Consider the following 19,765-nt stretch of genomic DNA (forward strand, 5'->3'; position numbering starts at 1 on the left):
AGTTAGATAGGAAAAAAAAAAGAAAAAAAGAAAAAGAAGCACAACGTACGTTTATATATTTATTGAAAATGTAGAGATATGTTAAAAGATAGACATAGATTTAATCCGTCCTACATCATCATTAATAAAGTATAATTATACCTTTACTACCTCTATTTTTATTCTGTCATTTTTATTGCTTTTCCCATATCTAAAAAATGTCCCCTTGCGGGATCAATAAAGTCTATCTATCTATCTATCTATCTATCTATCTATCTGTCTGTCTGTCTGTCTGTCTGTCTGTCTGTCTATCTATCTATCTATCTATCTATCTATCTATCTATCTATCTATCTATCTATCTATCTATCTATCTATCTATCTATCTATCTTTCTATTTATTTGTAGTCACAGGTTATATATTTTAATTTTCTGCACAATAAGGTTCGTGGACAAAAAAATACCAGTAAAAATAACAACAACAATGTTTTTTTTGTTACTTAACCTCATTACATACCAATTTCCGGACATTTATCTCCGCTAATAATCACAATACTTTGTGTATTCTTGCTGAGGCGATCTCCAATCACTCAAATCACAAAGTTTACGTTGTCCCATCAACTTCTCTTCACTGAGACAGATGAAGAAGACGTCACTTAGTTCGGTGGTTGTATTGTTTCTACGACTTTCTTTTTTACTCTAATGTATATTTTTGTTGTTGTTGTGTGGCTTGACATATGTTATTGCTCACACTGCCACTGTAACTAAGTAATCCACCCTGCAGGATGAATAAATATATGACAAATAATAATACCTCCCTTTTATAGTCAAACTGTAAAAAGTTGAAAATATCGATTATTTCATAAATTTGAATATCACTGTATAAACTGTAATGTGAATCCAAATGAAGGAAAAACAAATTTAAAAAACAAAAACAAAAAAACAACCGTCGCTTTTATTTTGAAGAACTAACGACACTACTTCCGAGATTAAACTCGGTTGTTTTGCTTTGGATCCTGCGGGTCCAATCCCATCGTCCAATCCAGCCTGCTTCCTGGTGCTCCTCCTGTCGGTGCCGGCGACCCCTAGCGGCAGACGTAGTGAACTGCGGGCTTGAAGTCGCAGCATCCTCTCAGCTGCACACTTTTTTTTTTTTTTTTTTTTTTTTAACCAACACGAAAACGCCTGGTGCCATTTGTCTTGTCCATGTGAGCAAGCAGATGGCTTCCTAACATAAGCAGGTATACACGTTTTAAATAAAATGGTTCAAGAGCGATGAGTCGCTGCTGCTGCTGCTGCTGCTGCCGCCGGCGGGTCGTTTCTAAAAATCCCATTCAGCTGTGTTTGCTGTCTTGAACACACCCCGCCGAAGCACCCCGATATTGTTCAAGGGGGAATAATGGCTGCACAGGAGCCGTCTCCACCATCTTCCCTGGAAGGCAACAAGCCGGGCTTCCCAAAGAAAATTTTGGCCAACAACCTCGAAGACAAGCATTTGTGCAACTCGTGTCAGAAAGTCCTGAGAAGGCCCCTCCAAGCCCAGTGCGGTCACCGCTTCTGCTCCTTCTGTTTCAACAAAATTGTGAGGTGAGTGGTGTCATGGTTGCTAAGCGAAGCTAAGCTACAACATCCGAGCGCTCGTCACGCACCAAACCCCATTCAAAATATCGCAACATTTAACGCCGCCCGTCCTTTATTGTCACGGGCGCACTGCTGCACACGGGGGAGGAAGGAAAGAAAGTCACCATAGATAAATTACAAATAATAATAATAAATTAAAAAAAAAAAAAACACACACACAAAATGTGACACAGGGCTACTCACTGATAGCCACTTTTATCCAAAATACAAATCTGAACTTGTGTGTGTGTGTGTGTGTAATGGGGGCTGGTCAGGCATCCCTCGGTAGTGGCCGGACACCGGAGCGAAGCGGTGGACATTTGGAGAAGTTTTAACCCTGACAGGGTGTTATACAAAAGTAGTATCAGGTCGGTATGTATGCCGAATTCACCAGAAGGTCTGACTACTATTTATGTGTGTGCAATGTGTTCCTCTCACTCTGTATCTTGTGTACATAAGCGGACCAACATTTAAACTGGGCTTTTTCTTATTGGAGTTTCGCATGACCTTTATTTATATTATGAATAACGGGATTCTGGGAAAGGTCTATCAAATCCAACGTAATACTGGTACTTCTATATTTTACTAGTTTTTCTGTATTAAAATAGCAGCATTAAGAACATGGCTTAGTGTTTTTTTTTTTTTTTTTTTTTTAAATTTTTGTTCTGATACAGAAACAAGAATACATTAAATAACAAATAATTATATTGGGTTGTTTTCCTTATTTGGATTAAGGGCGCAGTGAGAGGAAGCTCGCGTGAGATCACCGATTTTCTTTTCTTTCACTGCGCATGTGAGATAGAAGCAGACTTTTTCCAGTTTCATTTTTAGGTGTATTTTAGTTCACAGAAGCAAATATTCAACTCAATTACATTCAGCTTTATTTATGTAGTACCTTTAATACAAGGACGCAGCCCAAAGGGCTTCGCGTTAGACCCACGCACACCAACAACAAAAAAGGAAACAAACAGAAAATTAAGTTTAAAAATAATAAAAATGTTGCTAGAAAAAAAATGCTAGACTTAAAATTACAACAATAAAACAACTTGTAAAAAATCAATAAATACAATTCAGTAAAAAGTATAAACATTAGAGATAAAAAAAACAATAATTAAAATTTAAAAACCAAGATACCTTTTTACTCCACTAGATTTGTCTGACAGCTTTAGTTACTTTTAAGATTACAGTTAAATTTATTTTTTTATTTTTTACTTAAACACTTGATTTCTGAGAAATTGCATAATTGCATAAAAAAAAGACAAAACTACCTTTTACCAGAAGCAGAGTATCTGTGGTGATGTATTTTTATTTATTTATTTGTTCTCCCTTTAAGTTCTGGACCCCAGAAATGCAGCGCATGCATCAAAGAAGACTTGTTTGAGGAACCCACCTCCATCCTCAAGCAAGGTGGTGTAAGTACATTTTTTTTTAACCATACTGTACCTCACAGTTACATCATCATGGTGCAGCGGGTGTGTTGGCGTTATATAAACAGTTTGTCAGTAAACCAAGAAGAAGGTATTTTTAACTTAAAAAAAAAAAAAAAATATCCTCCCGAGAGGTCGGCACGGCAACGTCACAGTCGCTGTTTGTTGTCACGTCCAACACAACAGAAAACCTGCTCGGTGATTCTTGGCAGCGCCGCCTGATGGACGGAGCGGGGCGGTTAATGTCCTGTTTTGTTTTTTTCCTCGGACCATATGTGCCGGAGAAAGTAGAGCCAGGAGAGACGAGCGCCCTGAACCTCAGTAACTCCACCCGTCCGGGGGCGTAATCGGACACACACACACACACACACACACACTGACGACAACCTCCGTGTTTCCGTTCCAGGCGTTCCCCGACAACGCAGCTCGGAGAGAGGTGGAGGGTCTGGCGGCCGTCTGTCCCAACGAAGGATGCACGTGGACGGGGACCATCAAAGATTTTGAGGTGATTATTATTATTTTTTTTTATTTTTCATCAATTCTTGATTCGCCAATTCGACAATAACAGTCAAAATATACCAGCGTGTTAAATCCCATCCAAGCATCAAGCAGCACGCCCACAAACTGTATGTAAAAGTGGACGTAGCTTCCGGGTCTGAAAAAGGAGTTGGTGTCTTAATGCTGCAATACCAGCGAGTGCCACCAGAGGTTGGCTCCAAAAAGCCTCCGGCTCCATAGACTCCCATTCAACTTCTCTCATCAAATCCAAAGTGAATAAAATGTGTCCATCAGTTATCTCGGTGTTGTTAGCTAAAGTCACTCCTTCTTCTTAGTTTTCTGGAGGTCCATCTGAAAATAATCCCTCATTCATTAGAAAAGAAGATTCAAGAAGACCTGGTTTTGGGGGCGTGTCTGTTTGATTGACAGGCCTGTGGTGCAGTCAGGTTACAGCTATCGGTGGGCGGGACGTAGTATCGTCAGGTTTCCAATCAGATCGAGTCAGATCCACAGCTAGCTCCTCCCCCCTTAGCTCGTCCAAATATGGTCACTTCCTGCTCCAAAATACCGAGATGGCCAAACAATCACTCATTAAAGAAAATTAATCCCAATAAGAAGTAAAAAGAAATGAATAAAATAAAAATGATGAAACTTGTAGCTTATTTTCTGAAAAGGTTAAATACGTGCTTTTTGTAAAACCATAATAACAACACATTCTTTTTTTTGTTTTGTTTGTCCATTGAAACTGAAAAGAAAAGAATTAACGATATGACGACGTCAGACAAACCGATCAATCAATGTGCGCGCTCACAAAATGGAACCGTGAAGCTAAAACTAACCGGCTCAAATGTTTAAAATGGAGCAAAAACATGAACGTTGGTTTAATATTAATAATAACGACAACAACTTGATATAATCTTTCTTTCTTTGTCACCCGCAGGCCGGCCACGAGGGCAACTGCGACTTCATGATCATCCTGTGTCCTTCCTGCAAAGAGCTGATGAGAGCCAACGAGCTGGAGCGCCACAACGAGCGGGAGTGTCCCGAGAGGACGCTCAACTGCAAGTACTGCAAGGAGCCGTTCCTCCTGAAGAACATCAAGGTCGGACGTCTTTGTGGCTTTAATACAACACTCATCAGGCGTCGATGTCTTTAACGATATATTACGTTGTCGATATTCTTAACGCGATACAAATTTGCAACGATTTGTTGGTCGTTTCATCTTCCTCCTCCTCCTTTTCACGGTCAAACCTTCGGGCTAAAAAAAAGAAATTGAAGGCGGTTCTTTTACTGTGAACTAAACTTTACTTCTTTTTCTTTTCTTTCAGGCTCACGATGAAATCTGTCCAAAGTACCCGATGATTTGCGAAGGCTGCGCAAAGAAAAAGATCCCGAGAGAAAAGGTAATATTTCCTGCATATTTTAATTTTCATTAATTCTGTCAAATTGATCTCATTTAACCATTTCGCAACGGATCCGAAGTCAAACTACAAACGTACCCTTTAGATCATTAGCTTCCTTCATTTTTATTTTTTTTGTTTATTTGTTTTGCAGTATGTGGACCATATTAAGTTCTGCAGTAAATTTAAAGCACCATGCAGATTTCATGTTGTTGGCTGCGATACGTCTGTAAGTAGACATTTATTTGTCATAATTTTGCTGTGTGTGTGTTTCACATGGCTAATCTCATAACTACTGGATCATTTAATAACTTGGCAAAATTACACAAGATCTCAGCGGGTAGAAATCTCAAAATAATGGCATTAATAATGCAATTATTTCTACTGTCTAATAAAAAAAAAATTGAATTTACATTATTGCTGAATCAGCGGTTTTATAATACTCTGCCAAGGTATTAGATTATTGCCTGTAAATGAATTCTGTGTTGTTTGGTACAAAGCCCGTGTTTGTATATGTGCACGTTGCCTATAGAAAGTATTCACCTGACCTGGATATATTTTTTTTTTTTTACAATAACACATGAAATAAGTGTGTTTAGGATTTTTTTTTTTTTTAAATTTTATCAACAGAAAGAAAAAAAAAAAAAAAAAAAACTTTAGTGGAGAATTTAGTACACATATAAAATTTAATGTTGGCTTTTTTTTAAATCTCCCCCAAAAAATTCGTCCTTGTAAAAAAAACAACAACAAAAAAACTTGGTGCCTACATTTCCCACAATGCAACGTGCCCACCAGGTGTTTCGGTTGGAGATTCGGATGTGTTATTTGCTCGCATTTTGTTTGTTGCCATTTTTCTATTTCGGAGTTGGAAGTGTCCATATTTGGACGAATTGGGGAGGAGCAACTGGTGAATCTGACTCGGATGCTCCGCTCCGCCCACTTATTGCGACAGACAGACTGCACCTGTCAATCAAAGAGACACGCCCCCTAAACATACGGCTTTTTGAGGCCAGTAGATTATTTTCAGGAGAATCACCAGAAAAACTAATAATAAGGAGGGAATTTAATTTAATGGCACCATGTTGACTCGTGAAAAGTATTTTTTTGACTTTTATTTAATAGAAGAGAGAGAATTTGATGCTTTTTGAATTGGAGGCAGACGTTTTGTGTTTCAGAGTATACATGTTAATAATTTCATTTGTGAGCTCTCTTTGACATCAAAGTCTGTTTTCAGTCAATAAACCATGAAAAGTGACGTGTGAATGCTTTGTATAGCGTATAAATCCATCATTGCCTCCACGACCTGCTTTGCTGCGTGCCCGTATCGTTCCTCCTCCTCCTCCTCCTCCTCCTCGTCGTCATCGTACACCGCCGAGAACCGGGACTGTCGTTCGGTCTCTTCACGTCTCTGTTTCTGTCTTTTGACTCGAAAAGGTGGAGAAGGAGAAGATCCACGAGCACGAGCGCCAGTGTTCGTACGAGCACCTCAACCTGCTGCTGCACTTCATCATGGGCATCAAGGTGAGCCTGGAGAGCCTGCAGCCGCAGAGCCTGGAGGTGGCCAGCCACAAGCTGCAGGAGCTCCACCACTCGCTCCGCGACCTGGAGCTGAAGATGAGCCAGCTGGGCGGCAGCGGCGCGCCTCCGGTGCACGGCGCCTGCGCCCCGACGCTGGCCACCTCCTTCACGCCGCTGCCCAGCGCCGCCGGCGCCGCCCTGGAGCTGCAGCTGCAGAGCGAGAAGGCCAAAGTGGCGGAGCTGAGCCGGCGCTGCCAGGAGCTGGAGCTCAAGGTGGGCACGTTCGAAAACATCGTGTGTGTCCTCAACCGCGAGATGGAGCGCTCCTGCGCCACCATGGAGGCCTACAACCGCCAACACCGACTGGACCAGGACAAGATCGAGATCCTCAACAACAAGGTGACGTCCCGAGCGCTGTTAATTACACTTCCTTTACCGTCCACGGGAATGTTTCCTCTGAACAACCTGGCGAACAAAGCTTCTCTCCGACTGACGCTCCAATAAGAGCAACGAAGCCCAAAATTAACTTCATGAGCAGAAACTATCTGTGCAATGTGCAATTTTCTTTTTCCTTTCTTCTTTTTTTTTTTTTTCTTTTTTTGGTTGAATTGGAGAATATCGTCACGGCGGTTTCGTGTGGCGTTGCTATAGTAACAAAAAAGGAGCACTATCTGCAGTGGAAAACAAACTCCTGAAAAGTACACAAGACCAAAAGTGAACCGAGCATCTGTGAGAAACATCTTTTTTTCTCAGAGATTCTCGCGTCGTAGTTCAGTAACAACATATTTAGCGGCAGCACCGGCCGAGAGCTTCGGTTTTTTTGGTTTCCAGATGAATAAACTTGTCTCGCTGCCTCCGCAGGTTCGTCAGCTGGAGCGCACGGTGAGCCTGAGGGACCTGTCCATCGTGGAGATGGAGGGGAAGATGAGGGAGATGTCCGCGGCCACGTACGACGGCATCTTCGTCTGGAAGATCTCCGATTTCACCAAGAAGAGGCAGGACGCCGTGGCCGGCCGCGCCCCCGCCATGTTCTCGCCCGGTAAACCGCTTCACACGACGGCTTTCCTGCTTCGGGAATTTGTTTTCCCTCTTCTTGCCGGGTACTTTGGAGTCGTCGTGACGCTTGATCGGTGTGTTTTTGTTTTGTTTTCCAGCCTTTTATACCAGTAAATACGGCTACAAGATGTGCTTGCGGATCTACCTGAACGGCGACGGGACGGGCCGCGGCACCCACCTGTCGCTCTTCTTCGTGGTGATGAGAGGACACAGCGACGCGCTCCTCAAGTGGCCTTTTAATCAGAAGGTAAAATGTGTTTTTAATCAGATACAGTTATTGAAAAACAAAAAAAGGGGAAAGAGTTTTAAGTTTTGTAGTTTTTTTTAGCTTTGGACTGTTTTCACCGCTAACGTTGCTAGGCTAGGCTTAGCTAGGTTAACCTGATTAAAACTTAAAGAAAAGAGATTAATATCTTCTCATAACTTCTCTTTAACTTGAAAAGAAAGCAAAAATCTTTTTTAATGTGTTGATTTATTTCTTTCTAAAAAATTTTGTTAGCCTATTTGCTAACTTTGAAATCCAGAAACACTCTCTCGTTTTGTTGTTTCAGTTTTTAACTTTTTGTCGGGTTTTTGTCACCAGTATAGTTTAGTTTTTACCTTTTCAAGTGAGAAATTATTGGTTTTAAATAGTTAAGACCTTCTATCACCTGCCCCCTTTAAGTGTCATCACGCTAAGGCAGCATTAGCAGCTGTAATGCTACAATTGCTGACGTCTGTACGCAGGTCACCCTCATGCTGCTCGACCAGAACAACCGGGAGCACATAATCGACGCCTTCCGGCCCGACATCGCGTCCTCGTCCTTCCAGAGGCCCGTCAGCGACATGAACATCGCCAGCGGCTGCCCGCTCTTCTGTCCGCTCTCCAAGCTGGACTCGAAAAACTCCTACATCCGCGACGACACCATCTTCATCAAGGCCATCGTGGACCTCACCGGGCTCTAGAGCGAACGCCGAGGTCGTACACCCAACCCCTTTGCCTTTCGTTCACTACCGACCCGTTTGAATCCGACAGGCTTTTTGTATCACCGGTAACTGGCATCTCTCTGCGGGGTCCGTCTAGTTCGTTGGGTTTCTGGTACGAATTGTTTTGGCGACAATATGCAAGACCAGAGCGAGTCGTTTTGGGGCCGCCGGCCGCAGCCGGTCGGTCGGTTTGTCAAAACTTCCTTTAGCCATCGTTACTATTATACCAATCGAACTGGGACGAAAACAGTGATTACCTACCAAAGTGACCGAAGGAGTGAACATACAGTAACGTACATACCAGTAGTCGGCTGACGACGTGTTGTTTTGCCAGCATTTTGAACCGATAGAAGCATTCCAAGACCTTCGTAAAACTTCATGCTTGTGAAATAACCGGACGACGAACGACGCCGTCACGGATCTCCAGTCACGCCACGGCTTCGTGTACCATAGATGAGGCTCATCATGTTCAGTTTTACTCAAAATGTTTTCCTTTTTCAAGAGTTTTTTTGTTGTGTCCCGCAGCAAGTAAACAAAGTCCGCAAATAATTGGGACTAACTAGCCGCTAACGTAGCTAGCGTAGCTGCGGTAACGTGAGTCCCCTTAAAATAATTTAAGCGCCGTTCAACGTTTTGGGACAGTTTGGACTGAATTTTAGCCTGGCTCCGCCCACTTCGTTTGCTCGCGGTTTCACTCTTTGCTGTGATTATAGTCTGGAAACCTTGTTCGCATTAAGGTTTGCTCAGCTTCTCCGAAGGGGCGGACCAATCAGCGAGCAGTGGGTGTGGCTAAATGCAACGACATTGAAGTCGTTCCATGAATGGCGGTGATAGTAGAGTTTTGGCGTACAATATACGATATATGGTGCTCAATGCCAATTTCTTAAAGACTGCTCCAGCAAGTTAGAAAAATGAACCCGACTTCTACGCTCGTTAGGCTGCAACGGTTAAAAAAACAATCGTTCATGGAGCGCGGACGGACCCGTATATTCACAAAGGGAATTTGTTTTTGTTTTTGTAAAATGAGGCTAGTTTACCTCCAAAACTAGCAACAAAAATAAAGTACAGGTTTGAGTTATTGTGGGCCTCAAAAGTTGATATGGTTTCCATGTCAACAAAACGATTACTTTTTAAAGCAGGGTAACGTTAGCGTTCATCAGGAGTCAGGTCTCGGCCAACCTGGTAAATCTAAGTAGTATTTCTCCCCTTAAAGCTGTTTTGGTCTCCAGCAGCTCACGAGAAAATGTTTGTGGCTCTTCAGCTGACTAAATGCTTTACTGTGTTGAACAGCTAGCTGTTAATTTTATGTGCCTGCAGGCTGTGAACAGTTTATTTATCAGCCGCTGGATGAGAGTGGCGAGACTGAACAGTAACGTTGGCGTTTGTAAAAAAACAAAACAGTTTGTTTAAAGACACTAAAACACTCGGTAGAAGTGAAGGAAACTGTAGAAGCTGGTTATAATTCTTTTGACATATAGAACGTCACGACACAAAGTTTTGTGTCCCATTGTTAAAGTTGAGGTTAAATAAAACAAAAAAAAACTTAAAGTCGATATCTATCGCCGAATGACGTAACTCAATGGATTGTTCGTAATGAAGTATTACGAACTGAACGACCTCCGTGCCGTTAGGGACACATTTCCCATCATCCAGCTGTGTTTTTTTTTTTTCCACCAGAGGCGGTAGCCTCGGGGAATTGATGTCCGAAATCATGGCTGTAATTACCGCTTATCGCCACAGGCGGCGCCAAAGAGAATCAAAAAGGAGATCTTGGATTTTGATATAAAAATTCCGCCTGGGCAGCTTTAAACAAAAAAAAAGAAGAAAATGTGTCAAACTAAAAAGTGCTCATGAGACAAAAAGTATTTTTGTTAGCTGGTTTTCATCTTGGTTTTTGTATTGTATTTTTCCACCCATTTCCTGATTTTTATCTTTTTTTTTTTTTTTCCTTCAAATTAAAAACTGAAAATAATGAGCCTTAGACCAGTGACACTGTAGCCATGTAGATGAACTAGCCTACAGACACAGCAATAGATCAAGCAGGTCTCGGCGCTTGTGCTCACTGCCTGACGTTTGGTTAACTGACGATGTTTTTTTCTTTTTTTTTCTTTTGCATTTTAAAAAAAAAGGCGGTGTTTTCCGACGACGGTGTTGACGCCTTGTGTAGCCTTCAGAATATCGCTCAGCTTTGCACGCAGTTTGTGGTGCGGTTGGAATTTGGAACTCGTTTAAGTTTTTTTTCTTAACATCTATGCCTCCAACTCTTAGAGGTCCTGTGTTCATTGGTAATCATTTGTGGTGGTGGACATTGCTTGAATTCCATGAATTCTGAGTGCAGTATTTTCAGTTCTGAATGTTTTTATGTGTGTGCGTGTGCGTGTGTGTGCGGTTCCATTTCTTTGCCGTTAGTTGCGGTGTTGCTTTCCTGTTGGATCTGTGGAAGATGCACTGTAGCTTGCAACAGGTTTCCGGGGGGTTGTTGGCCGACGAAACATTAACAGCGGTGGTCGTCGAGCTGATCTGCCCAAATGGAAATATGACATATTTTATTAGAAAATAAACGTATATTTGCACACAAGTTCCGTAAAAATATCTTTTGATAGTCAACTTTTTGGCTGTTTTCGGTTCCATTGAAGTGTTCGGTGGTGGAGTGATGAGCTGTGATGCTGTAAAACGCTTGATGTGGACAGATATACTGTGTGAAGGGTTGCTTCCTGCATGACGTCTGTTATTCTGGTAAACTCATTGTTGGCCTTTGAGATGAATTCAGAAAAGACTGAATCTACATGTCAGAGTAGGAAGTTAGTCCAAAAAAACCTCTGACAAATTTAGTAAAAAAAAAAAACCTAACATTTTATCAGCTTTTAACTATAGCGTCAACTAAATCTTGAAGTCTTTCCTGATGTTGGCAGGTTTTTAGTTCTCCGACGTAACATCCCAGGAGAGATTCTGACATTCTTGGGTGGAGACGATTAAACAAGATGATGATACAAACGTGACCAAAAAGAGACACAAATGGCTTCAAAAAGATACAAAACAAACACAGATACAAAACAAACACAGAGACACAAAACAAACACAGAGACACAAAACAAACACACAGACACAAAACAAACACAGAGACACAAAACAAACACACAGACACAAAACAAACACAGAGATACAAAACAAACACAGAGATACAAAACAAACACAGAGATACAAAACAAACACAGAGACAAAACAAACACAGAGACACAAAACAAACACACAGAGACACAAAACAAACACACAGACACAAAACAAACACAGAGACACAAAACAAACACACAGAGACACAAAACAAACACACAGACACAAAACAAACACAGAGATACAAAACAAACACAGAGACACAAAACAAACACAGAGACACAAAACAAACACACAGACACAAAACAAACACAGAGATACAAAACAAACAGAGATACAAAACAAACACAGAGATACAAAACAAATACAGAGATACAAAACAAACACAGAGATACAAAACAAACACAGAGACAAAAAAAACACAAAGAGATACAAAACAAAGAGATACAAAACAAACACAGAGATACAAAACAAACACAGAGACACAAAACAAACACAGAGACACAAAACAAACACACAGACACAAAACAAACACAGAGATACAAAACAAACAGAGATACAAAACAAACACACAGACACAAAACAAACACAGAGATACAAAACAAACAGAGATACAAAACAAACACAGAGATACAAAACAAATACAGAGATACAAAACAAACACATACAAAACAAACAGAGATACAAAACAAACACAGAAATACAAAACAAACACAGAGACAAAAAAAACACAAAGAGATACAAAACAAAGAGATACAAAACAAACACAGATACAAAAAAAAACAGAGATGCAAAACATCCGCGAAGAAATGCAAAATTACAACACTGATGGAAATTTCAACAAACAGATGCAAAACGACAACAGAGACGCTCAAAACAACTACGAAGATGCGCAAAAATACCACAAATAGATGCAAAATTAGTACAAGGAGATGCTAAATATCCACAGAGACACAAAAAATATCCACAAAGATACAAAAAATATCCACAAAGACATAAAACATCCACAAAAATACACATAACATCCTCAAAGAGACTCAACATAAGAACAATGTGAAGCAAAACAAATAAAATGTCGCAAAACAACCCCAAAGTGACAAAAAATGACCACAAAGACTTTTAGTTTTTTAGTGTCTCTTTAAAATCTGCGTGTCTTCTTCCTTAAATCACAGTCGAGCCTTTCGTCTCGTTGATGATGATATTTATCGACGCTGTAATGTTACTAAAACCCCCCAAAAAACATGGTCGCCGTCGAACACGTGCTTATATTTCCCTGTGGGCGTCTCCTTTCGGATGTGAAGCAGAGAAAAGAAAATAGAAACTAGATAAACGCTCGATGTTGTGATATATTTTTGGCTTTTTCCTCGCAGCTTTGAACTGACCTACTTTTTACAGAAAAAGAAAGTGCCTGTACCTTTTCTTTTCTTCTTATTTTTTAAAAAGCTCATTGAGTTGTGCTCATGTGAGTTTAAAACTGAACAAAATGTGAAGCTTTTGATTTGTGCCGTGTATTTTTTAATTTTTTTTTTACATTGTTGAACCCCTTTACTAGATGTGATAAGTGACTAAGAATGTTTCGCCCTCTTTTTGCATACATAAAAAACTAATGAATGTTAACGGTGTCATTTAAAAAAAAAAACAAAAAAAACAACAACAACAAGGCAAATACAAAACACTTTTTAAACCCTCCCGGCGGATACTGACGCCTCTCCGTGCACGAGATGTCTCAGTAGGGAAAGTTTTTTTATTTTACGATTTCAAGATCAATACAGTAGTAAAACGAGCGCGTGGAAGTTAAACATATCTAAATATTAAATAGATTGTATTTAATGAAGAAAAAGCAGTTCTATTATGTCGGGAGAGTTTAAAATCACGTGTTGCAGTTTGCAGCTTTTTTTTTTTTCTTTCGGGGATTCCTGTTTAGTTTAGTTTTTTGCATGTGAGCCTCAAACGCATCAGCTGCCACATTTATCCCACCCTACAGTGTGTGTGTGTGTGTGTGTGTGTGTGTGTGTGTGTGTGTGTGTGTGTGTGTGTGTGTGTGTGTGTGAGTGACTTGACGTGAGCCGGGACTTTATTTTTTCTTCATAAACAAAAGGGCTTCACATTTCATTTCCATTTTGCTAAAAAACAACAGCAACACCAACGTCACACACACGTGCGTATTTCCGCTCTTTTACCGGACTGAAACCCTTCGACGGGACTCCAGCTGCTGAATCAGCGACTTCGTAGGAGAGACGCCACACTGCCTCACTGTTACTGCAACAGAATAAAAAAAAAAACAACTACATGTGGATGTGATTGTGTGTATTTAAAAAAAAAAGAAAAAAAAAAAGAGGATTTACATTTTATCGACATATCTCTCTCTCTCCGAAGCCCGTTGTTGAGATTTTAAGATGACGAGCCGTTCGTCTCGTAGCACCGACATCAAAGCGAAGTGTCGTTCTCTCTCAGCTCCTGTTGTGTGGATAGTAAGTCGTGTGTTAGTGAAAAGTCTTTGTACTACGGAAAGGTTTTTGTTTTTTGGATTTATTAAAGGTTTCAAGATGCCCTCTATGCAAAGAAGTGCAGCGTCTCTCAATTTTTCTTTTTTGCACATTGGAGATTTCGCCACCAGGGGGCGCCCAATGCAAACACATGGACACAGGGAGGCGGTTCTTGTGTCCTCCAGAGGATTGGGACTTCTTCAAGGGCTGAATTTATTTCACTGCATCAGTTTGAAGCGTAATAATTATGTGATTAAATTGACAGAAAATTTATCAACTCTTTTGATAATTGATTTATCACGTCACATGTAAACTTTTTTTTTTTTCCACTTATTTAAAAGTTTAAATCAGTATTTGCGGCCTGTAATCTGTTTGAAACACATTTCAACACAAAAATGATCGAATTAGTGGACCTGCTAACAATTCACACATGAAATATGAAAAAGGGCTTCAACTAAAACACAGATTTGTGCTCGCAATAATAAGCTAAAAAGGTTTGAACTGGTTAAATATATACATTCATACACGTATGAGCCAAGACATGACGACCACTCCCGCCTCATGCTGTCGGTCCAAAAACGCCGAGTCGTGCACTCTGAAGGCGACCGGTGTTCTCAGACGTTTGCAGAAGATCCTTTAAAAGTGTTCAGGATTTAAACGTTTCTATTTGATAATTTTTTTACAGTGAGATTTGTCGTCCTGCTGCTGCAGGCCTGGGTTGTTATTTATTTTCTGATGATTGATGTGGTTTGTGTTGTTGTGTTTTCTTGCTATGGGTTCTTTTGAAACCATATTTTGTGGTGATTTTACACTTACAAAACTGAATATGATCAAACGTAGCGACACCTAGTGGTGAGGTCACAGATTGCAACCAGCTGAAAGCTCCTCACCCTCTCCCTAAACCTGTCAAAGAGTTTGGCTTGTCCCTTTTGGGCTACTGTAAAAACATGTCCGCCTCCACGGAAGAGGACCCGCTCCCTCACGTAGGTACGAAGCACTCAACCGAAAGGTAATAAAAAATGAATTACGACCATTTTTCGCCCTAAAATTCTGCACACTGAAGCTTTTAAAGTCCCACAGATGCGATTTTATGTTCCAGAAAACTTCCCCTTCCTTCTGCGCCGGTCGTCGGGTTCTTGGTCCGTTCCTCCTCGGAGAACCGTCGGGACGTAAACTTTCTACAAAACGTCACGGTAAACACTTAAGTACAAAATGATGATTTAGCAATGTAAATAGTCCAAAAAAATGTGTTTATTTTACAGCGCGAGCGACGTAACCGCGTACGAACGAGCTGCTCCTGATCTCCCGCGAGATGTTTGAAGAACGTCGCGATCCTGAACGTCTTCCTCACATCTGGTAAAGATCTCACCGGCCTCCCTTCAGACACGACTTCCTCCTGCGAGTGTGCGATTTGAAGATCGGGCTGTAAATAATTTTCCGTCCCGGTGAGCGTGAACAGGAGTGACGTCCTGTTAAACCGATGATGTGTCGGATGGTTTATGTATTTGGATACTTTCTCGGCATTAAAAAAAAAACAACGATTAAAAAAACGCTGATGGTGTAAAATTTCAAAGAAATAAGAAAAACATGTTTAGGTTGTTGTTGTTTTTTTGTCTCATTGCTTTAAGTCATCTTAAATTTTTTGTTTTGGTGGTTTCTTCTCAGGTTGGAAACTCTTGAATGCAGAGCTTTGAAGATCTTTTTAGGAGCAGCCTCCGGGGGGGGTGGGGGGGGGAGGTGACCGGTGACCGGTGACAGGCACTCAGGAAAACGGTGAGTTGGTTTTAAGGATGAGGAAACATTACCTGCGTTTTCTATGAATGAGACCATGGTTTGTTGCGGACAGGAGGATCTTTGTGAGATGTGACCTCCACTTCTCCCCTGATCCCGTTTTTTTTAATATGCTGCTTTTTAAATCATACAAGCTGGGAAGAGAAGTAATAAAAGGCCTTCTCAGGCAGCAGAATGTGGATCTGGAATATACAGTAAATTCTTCTTTAACTGAGACTTTACTGCCAGTGTTTCTATTGTATTTGGCACGAAAAGTATTTCTAGGAGAGACTCTAATTCATTGAGAAATGGCAATAAAAGGTGTCTGTAAGCTGTTTTATTGCAGTACCGGATCGCGCCTGTAAGGGGCGCACGGTTAAGTCGTGCAACTACTGTGGTGACAAGATCACACACTGTAATCAATGATGTATGTTTCCATTGTCAACAATATCATCACGCTATTTTTACCTGGTAACCTGGATTACTAAATTCAGGCCCAACACTTTCCTGAAAATGCTTCACAATAAAAAGCCCTGTTAAGAAATGAAGAGTTTCTATCTACTGAAGGGCTTTTATTTTGAAACAGGTAGAGGAAGTTGTAATGCAGTAACTTTAAACAGGGCAAACGGGAGCGGATCAAAACGAGGCCATGAGTTAACAATTAATGTCAAAATGACAATTTTGTCAACTCCGTTGTTGTTGTTTGTTTTGGCTCTCTTGTATAACTTTAAAAAAAAGTTAATTAGTTTCAACAACATCGAGAACTTTGATTTTATTTTCTCACTTTGAAAAAAAAAATGTGCACCATTGAAATATTGTCTCATCATGTCTCATCGTGTTCCCACTTCGATCAGTCAATCAAACTTTGTTTATAAAACACCTTTTAAAGAAATCAAACAGAGTTCAAAGTCCAGTCTCGAGGTCGCAGATGAAGCCGGATGCTCTGACTGGACTCGGGTCAAGCCAGACTTTTCTCCGTCATCCTGGATATCTTAATTCTGCTTTTGTGAAACAGGACCCTGGTGTTGCCCACAACTCCACATTAAGTCCCATCTAGAGTCTGTCGTGAGGGGGGGGGGGGGGGGGGGTTGTCTAATATGTGGATTAGCGCGAGGCATATCCCAGAGGGGGGAAATTTCCTCCATATACCCCAGAGGCATTGTGGGATGTGCTTAACTGTAAATCCCTCGTAGCAGGCCAAGGGCAGAGCAAACGCTCGCTATCAACTCATCGCCGTCGCTGTGAAAGTGTTGCTCAAGGACGAGCAGCGCTGGGGAATAAACAACACGGAGCGAGAGTGAAGGGAAAAATTATATCCGGGCTCAGCTTTCCTGTATATATTTTTTTTTTTGTAGAAAGTAGAAATGAGACAACCAGGTTTTTAACAGACTAAATAACAGCTAAACAGCTCAGCATTGTAGTTTTTAATCAAATTTGACTTAAATATGAGGTTAGACTGCATTTTTTTGTGGACTATTTTCAGCAGCGGATTAATAGACATTTAAGATGGTTTTGTGTGTATTTTTTTTTGTTGCTTGCAGGTAAATGATGATGATGATGCACTTGAACCACAGACTGGATATAAAAGTTCGTAGCTAACAGCTATAAAAAAAATAAAAAAATAAAAAGGCTTAATCTGCAATACCAGCGAGTGCCACTAGAGGTCGGCTCCAAAAAGCCTCCGGCTCCATAGACTCCCATTCAACTTCTCTCATCAAATCCAAAGTGAATAAAATGTGTCCATCAGTTATCTCGGTGTTGTTAGCTAAAGTCACTCCTTCTTCTTAGTTTTCTGGAGGTCCATCTGAAAATAATCCCTCATTCATTAGAAAAGAAGATTCAAGAAGACCTGTTTTTGGGGGCGTGTCTGTTTGATTGACAGGCCTGTGGTGCAGTCAGGTTACAGCTATCGATGGGCGGGACGTAGTATCGTCAGGTTTCCAATCAGATCGAGTCAGATCCCCCAGCTCGTCCAAATATGGTCACTTCCTGCTCCAAAACCGCTCCGAACTAGCAAAGATGGTGACGGACAAAATCTGAACTTGTAACGGACGTTCGCAAACCGACGGGTGACGTCGCCGCTGGTTGCCGCAGACAGATTTGAAAACCTGACTAAATTGTTTAGTAGTGAGTATACACAGGTTTCCATCTGAGTACTCGTACGTCCTACTTTCTCAAAAACAAGAATAAGGTCTTTTCCATCTTTCTTTTCAAACAAGATGTGAAGTTTACACCATCTGGATAACTGATACGATAAAAAAAAAAAAAAAAACGCTTCATAAGATGTCCCAAGTTATTTGAGAAAGTTTCGTTATTTATCTGTTGCACCAAACTAAGTCCCGTCTCCTTTTTAAAGTACCGATAAACACAAATTCATCTAACTTAAATGAAATAAACATCTTTGTGGATTAATGGAACAGATGGAGAAACACTTAATGCCAACATCTTTGTAAATGTGATCCGTGTTGCTCAGCAGAGGGCGAGCTCGTCTCACTTTTATTACAACCGACGCAAAGAAGGAGTGATTTTAGTCTCGTGTTTGTGTCTCGGTTGTATCTTTTATCTGCTGAAACACGCCGTCGCTGATTCACTGCACTGAGTATTAGAGGTTCTTCAGAGGGGGAAATAAAGCAGACTGGTGACGGGTGAGGAGGATGATTAATGTTGTCCTTCCGTCTATCCATCATCCTCCTTCCCTTCCCGTCCCCGTTGCTGAGACCGGGATGTGAGCACTCGTCCTCAATGATATCAATTCGACCATTTCCTCTCAGTCCTCCAGGCGTATCGTTTTTTTTAAAACCACATATTTCCCTTAATAAGCCCCGATAACGGTGAAAGGAGGGCTGCAGGATCGTCCCTGCGGTGAATCGGTGTGTGTTTCAACACATAAAGACACAACAGATTTTTATGGGAGACACAACATGACAGTAAAATCACTCCTCCTTTGCGTCGGTTGTAATAAAAGTGAGACGAGCCCGCCCTCTGCTGAGCAACACGGATCACATTTACAAAGATGTTGGTGTTTCTCCATCTGTTCCTTCAATCAACAAAGATTAGATTTGAAGTAAAGTTAGATGAAAACTATTTTTGTGTATCCATCCATCTACGTTGCAAGCAAAACTAATTGGCTGCTTTTTATTATTACTTATTTTATCAAGTAGATGAGTTTCATCATTGATTTAATCAGTTACAGTGCAGATGCCCGTAAGCAGCCTATAAATAGCATTTAATTAAAAGTCGGTGAAAAAAAGAATTAATTTGTGCTTAAATGTTAACCCAACGGTTATAATTAGCAAAGAAACATTAAATCATATTAACATTACTACGAAGGCCGTATTAGCCTGTTGTTTGATATCTGCGTTAGCCTATTTGCTTGCTCTGCAGCCGTGCTGGCCGGGCTGTTTAGTTAGCAGCATGGAAATACTGCTGATATAGCAGTTTTATATTTGTCAAAATCACAAAAATTATACTTTCTCGTTAGCGCACCCATTCACTTACAAAGCAAAAAATAAACGAGCACATAAGACCTTTTGTAAACATTGTATTTTCATCAAAGTGTTTCTTGGGTTTAAAAGGAACAAAAAAAAACCTAAAAAAGTTGCATGAAATATTTTAGTCTCTACGGAGAGCTCGGTGAAGTTGGATGAACTGCCAAACAGGTTACGACATCTTCCACGTCCAAAAAAAGTCCAGCGCCGGGCTGTCGAGTTGCATTGTGGGTAATGTATGCAAAAGTTTAAAAAAAAAAAAAAAAAAAAAATGCATGCTACATTACAAACAACAACTCGGGTTTTGCTGGACCGATGATATTTTTGACAGTTATAGACTTTCGATACTAAACTCTCTTATAGTGTGAAATCTACCTTTCAGGCAAGAAAAATCAATAGAAAATTCAGGTGCTGACGAGGAGAACGGCTCCTTTTATTCAGGGCCTCG

The 19,765-nt window shown here is 40.7% G+C and overlaps 1 protein-coding gene across 2 annotated transcripts; it reads left to right on the forward strand.

Moving 5' to 3' along the window:
• The first annotated feature begins 1,175 nt into the window (after window positions 1–1,175).
• Window positions 1,176–9,541, forward strand: LOC138622609 (TNF receptor-associated factor 2-like). Of its 2 annotated transcripts, XM_069701504.1 has the most exons (10): window positions 1,176–1,564; window positions 2,931–3,009; window positions 3,431–3,529; window positions 4,463–4,624; window positions 4,851–4,925; window positions 5,077–5,151; window positions 6,357–6,839; window positions 7,302–7,479; window positions 7,595–7,743; window positions 8,223–9,541. In XM_069701504.1, exons 1-10 carry the CDS (start codon window positions 1,377–1,379, stop codon window positions 8,439–8,441), a joined length of 1,707 nt encoding a protein of 568 aa, XP_069557605.1. In that variant the 5' UTR covers window positions 1,176–1,376; the 3' UTR covers window positions 8,442–9,541. The 2 variants fall into 2 exon arrangements, with proteins under 2 accessions (XP_069557605.1, XP_069557606.1); XM_069701505.1 differs by lacking the exon at window positions 5,077–5,151.
• The last annotated feature ends 10,224 nt before the right edge of the window (window positions 9,542–19,765 follow it).

This window comes from Brachyistius frenatus, unplaced genomic scaffold (genome assembly GCF_029030835.1).
Source record: "Brachyistius frenatus isolate BFR_SWC_R1_liver_20210118 unplaced genomic scaffold, ASM2903083v1 Contig_37, whole genome shotgun sequence".
Taxonomy (NCBI): Eukaryota; Metazoa; Chordata; class Actinopteri; family Embiotocidae; genus Brachyistius; species Brachyistius frenatus.

Coding starts and splice junctions, on each gene's coding strand:
- LOC138622609 (XM_069701504.1), top strand. CDS start 1,377: ATGGCTGCACAGGAGCCGTCTCCACCATCTTCCCTGGAAGGCAACAAG. Junction 4,625..4,850: donor TCCTCCTGAAGAACATCAAG/GTCGGACGTCTT, acceptor CTTTTCTTTCAG/GCTCACGATGAAATCTGTCC. Junction 5,152..6,356: donor TTGTTGGCTGCGATACGTCT/GTAAGTAGACAT, acceptor TGACTCGAAAAG/GTGGAGAAGGAGAAGATCCA.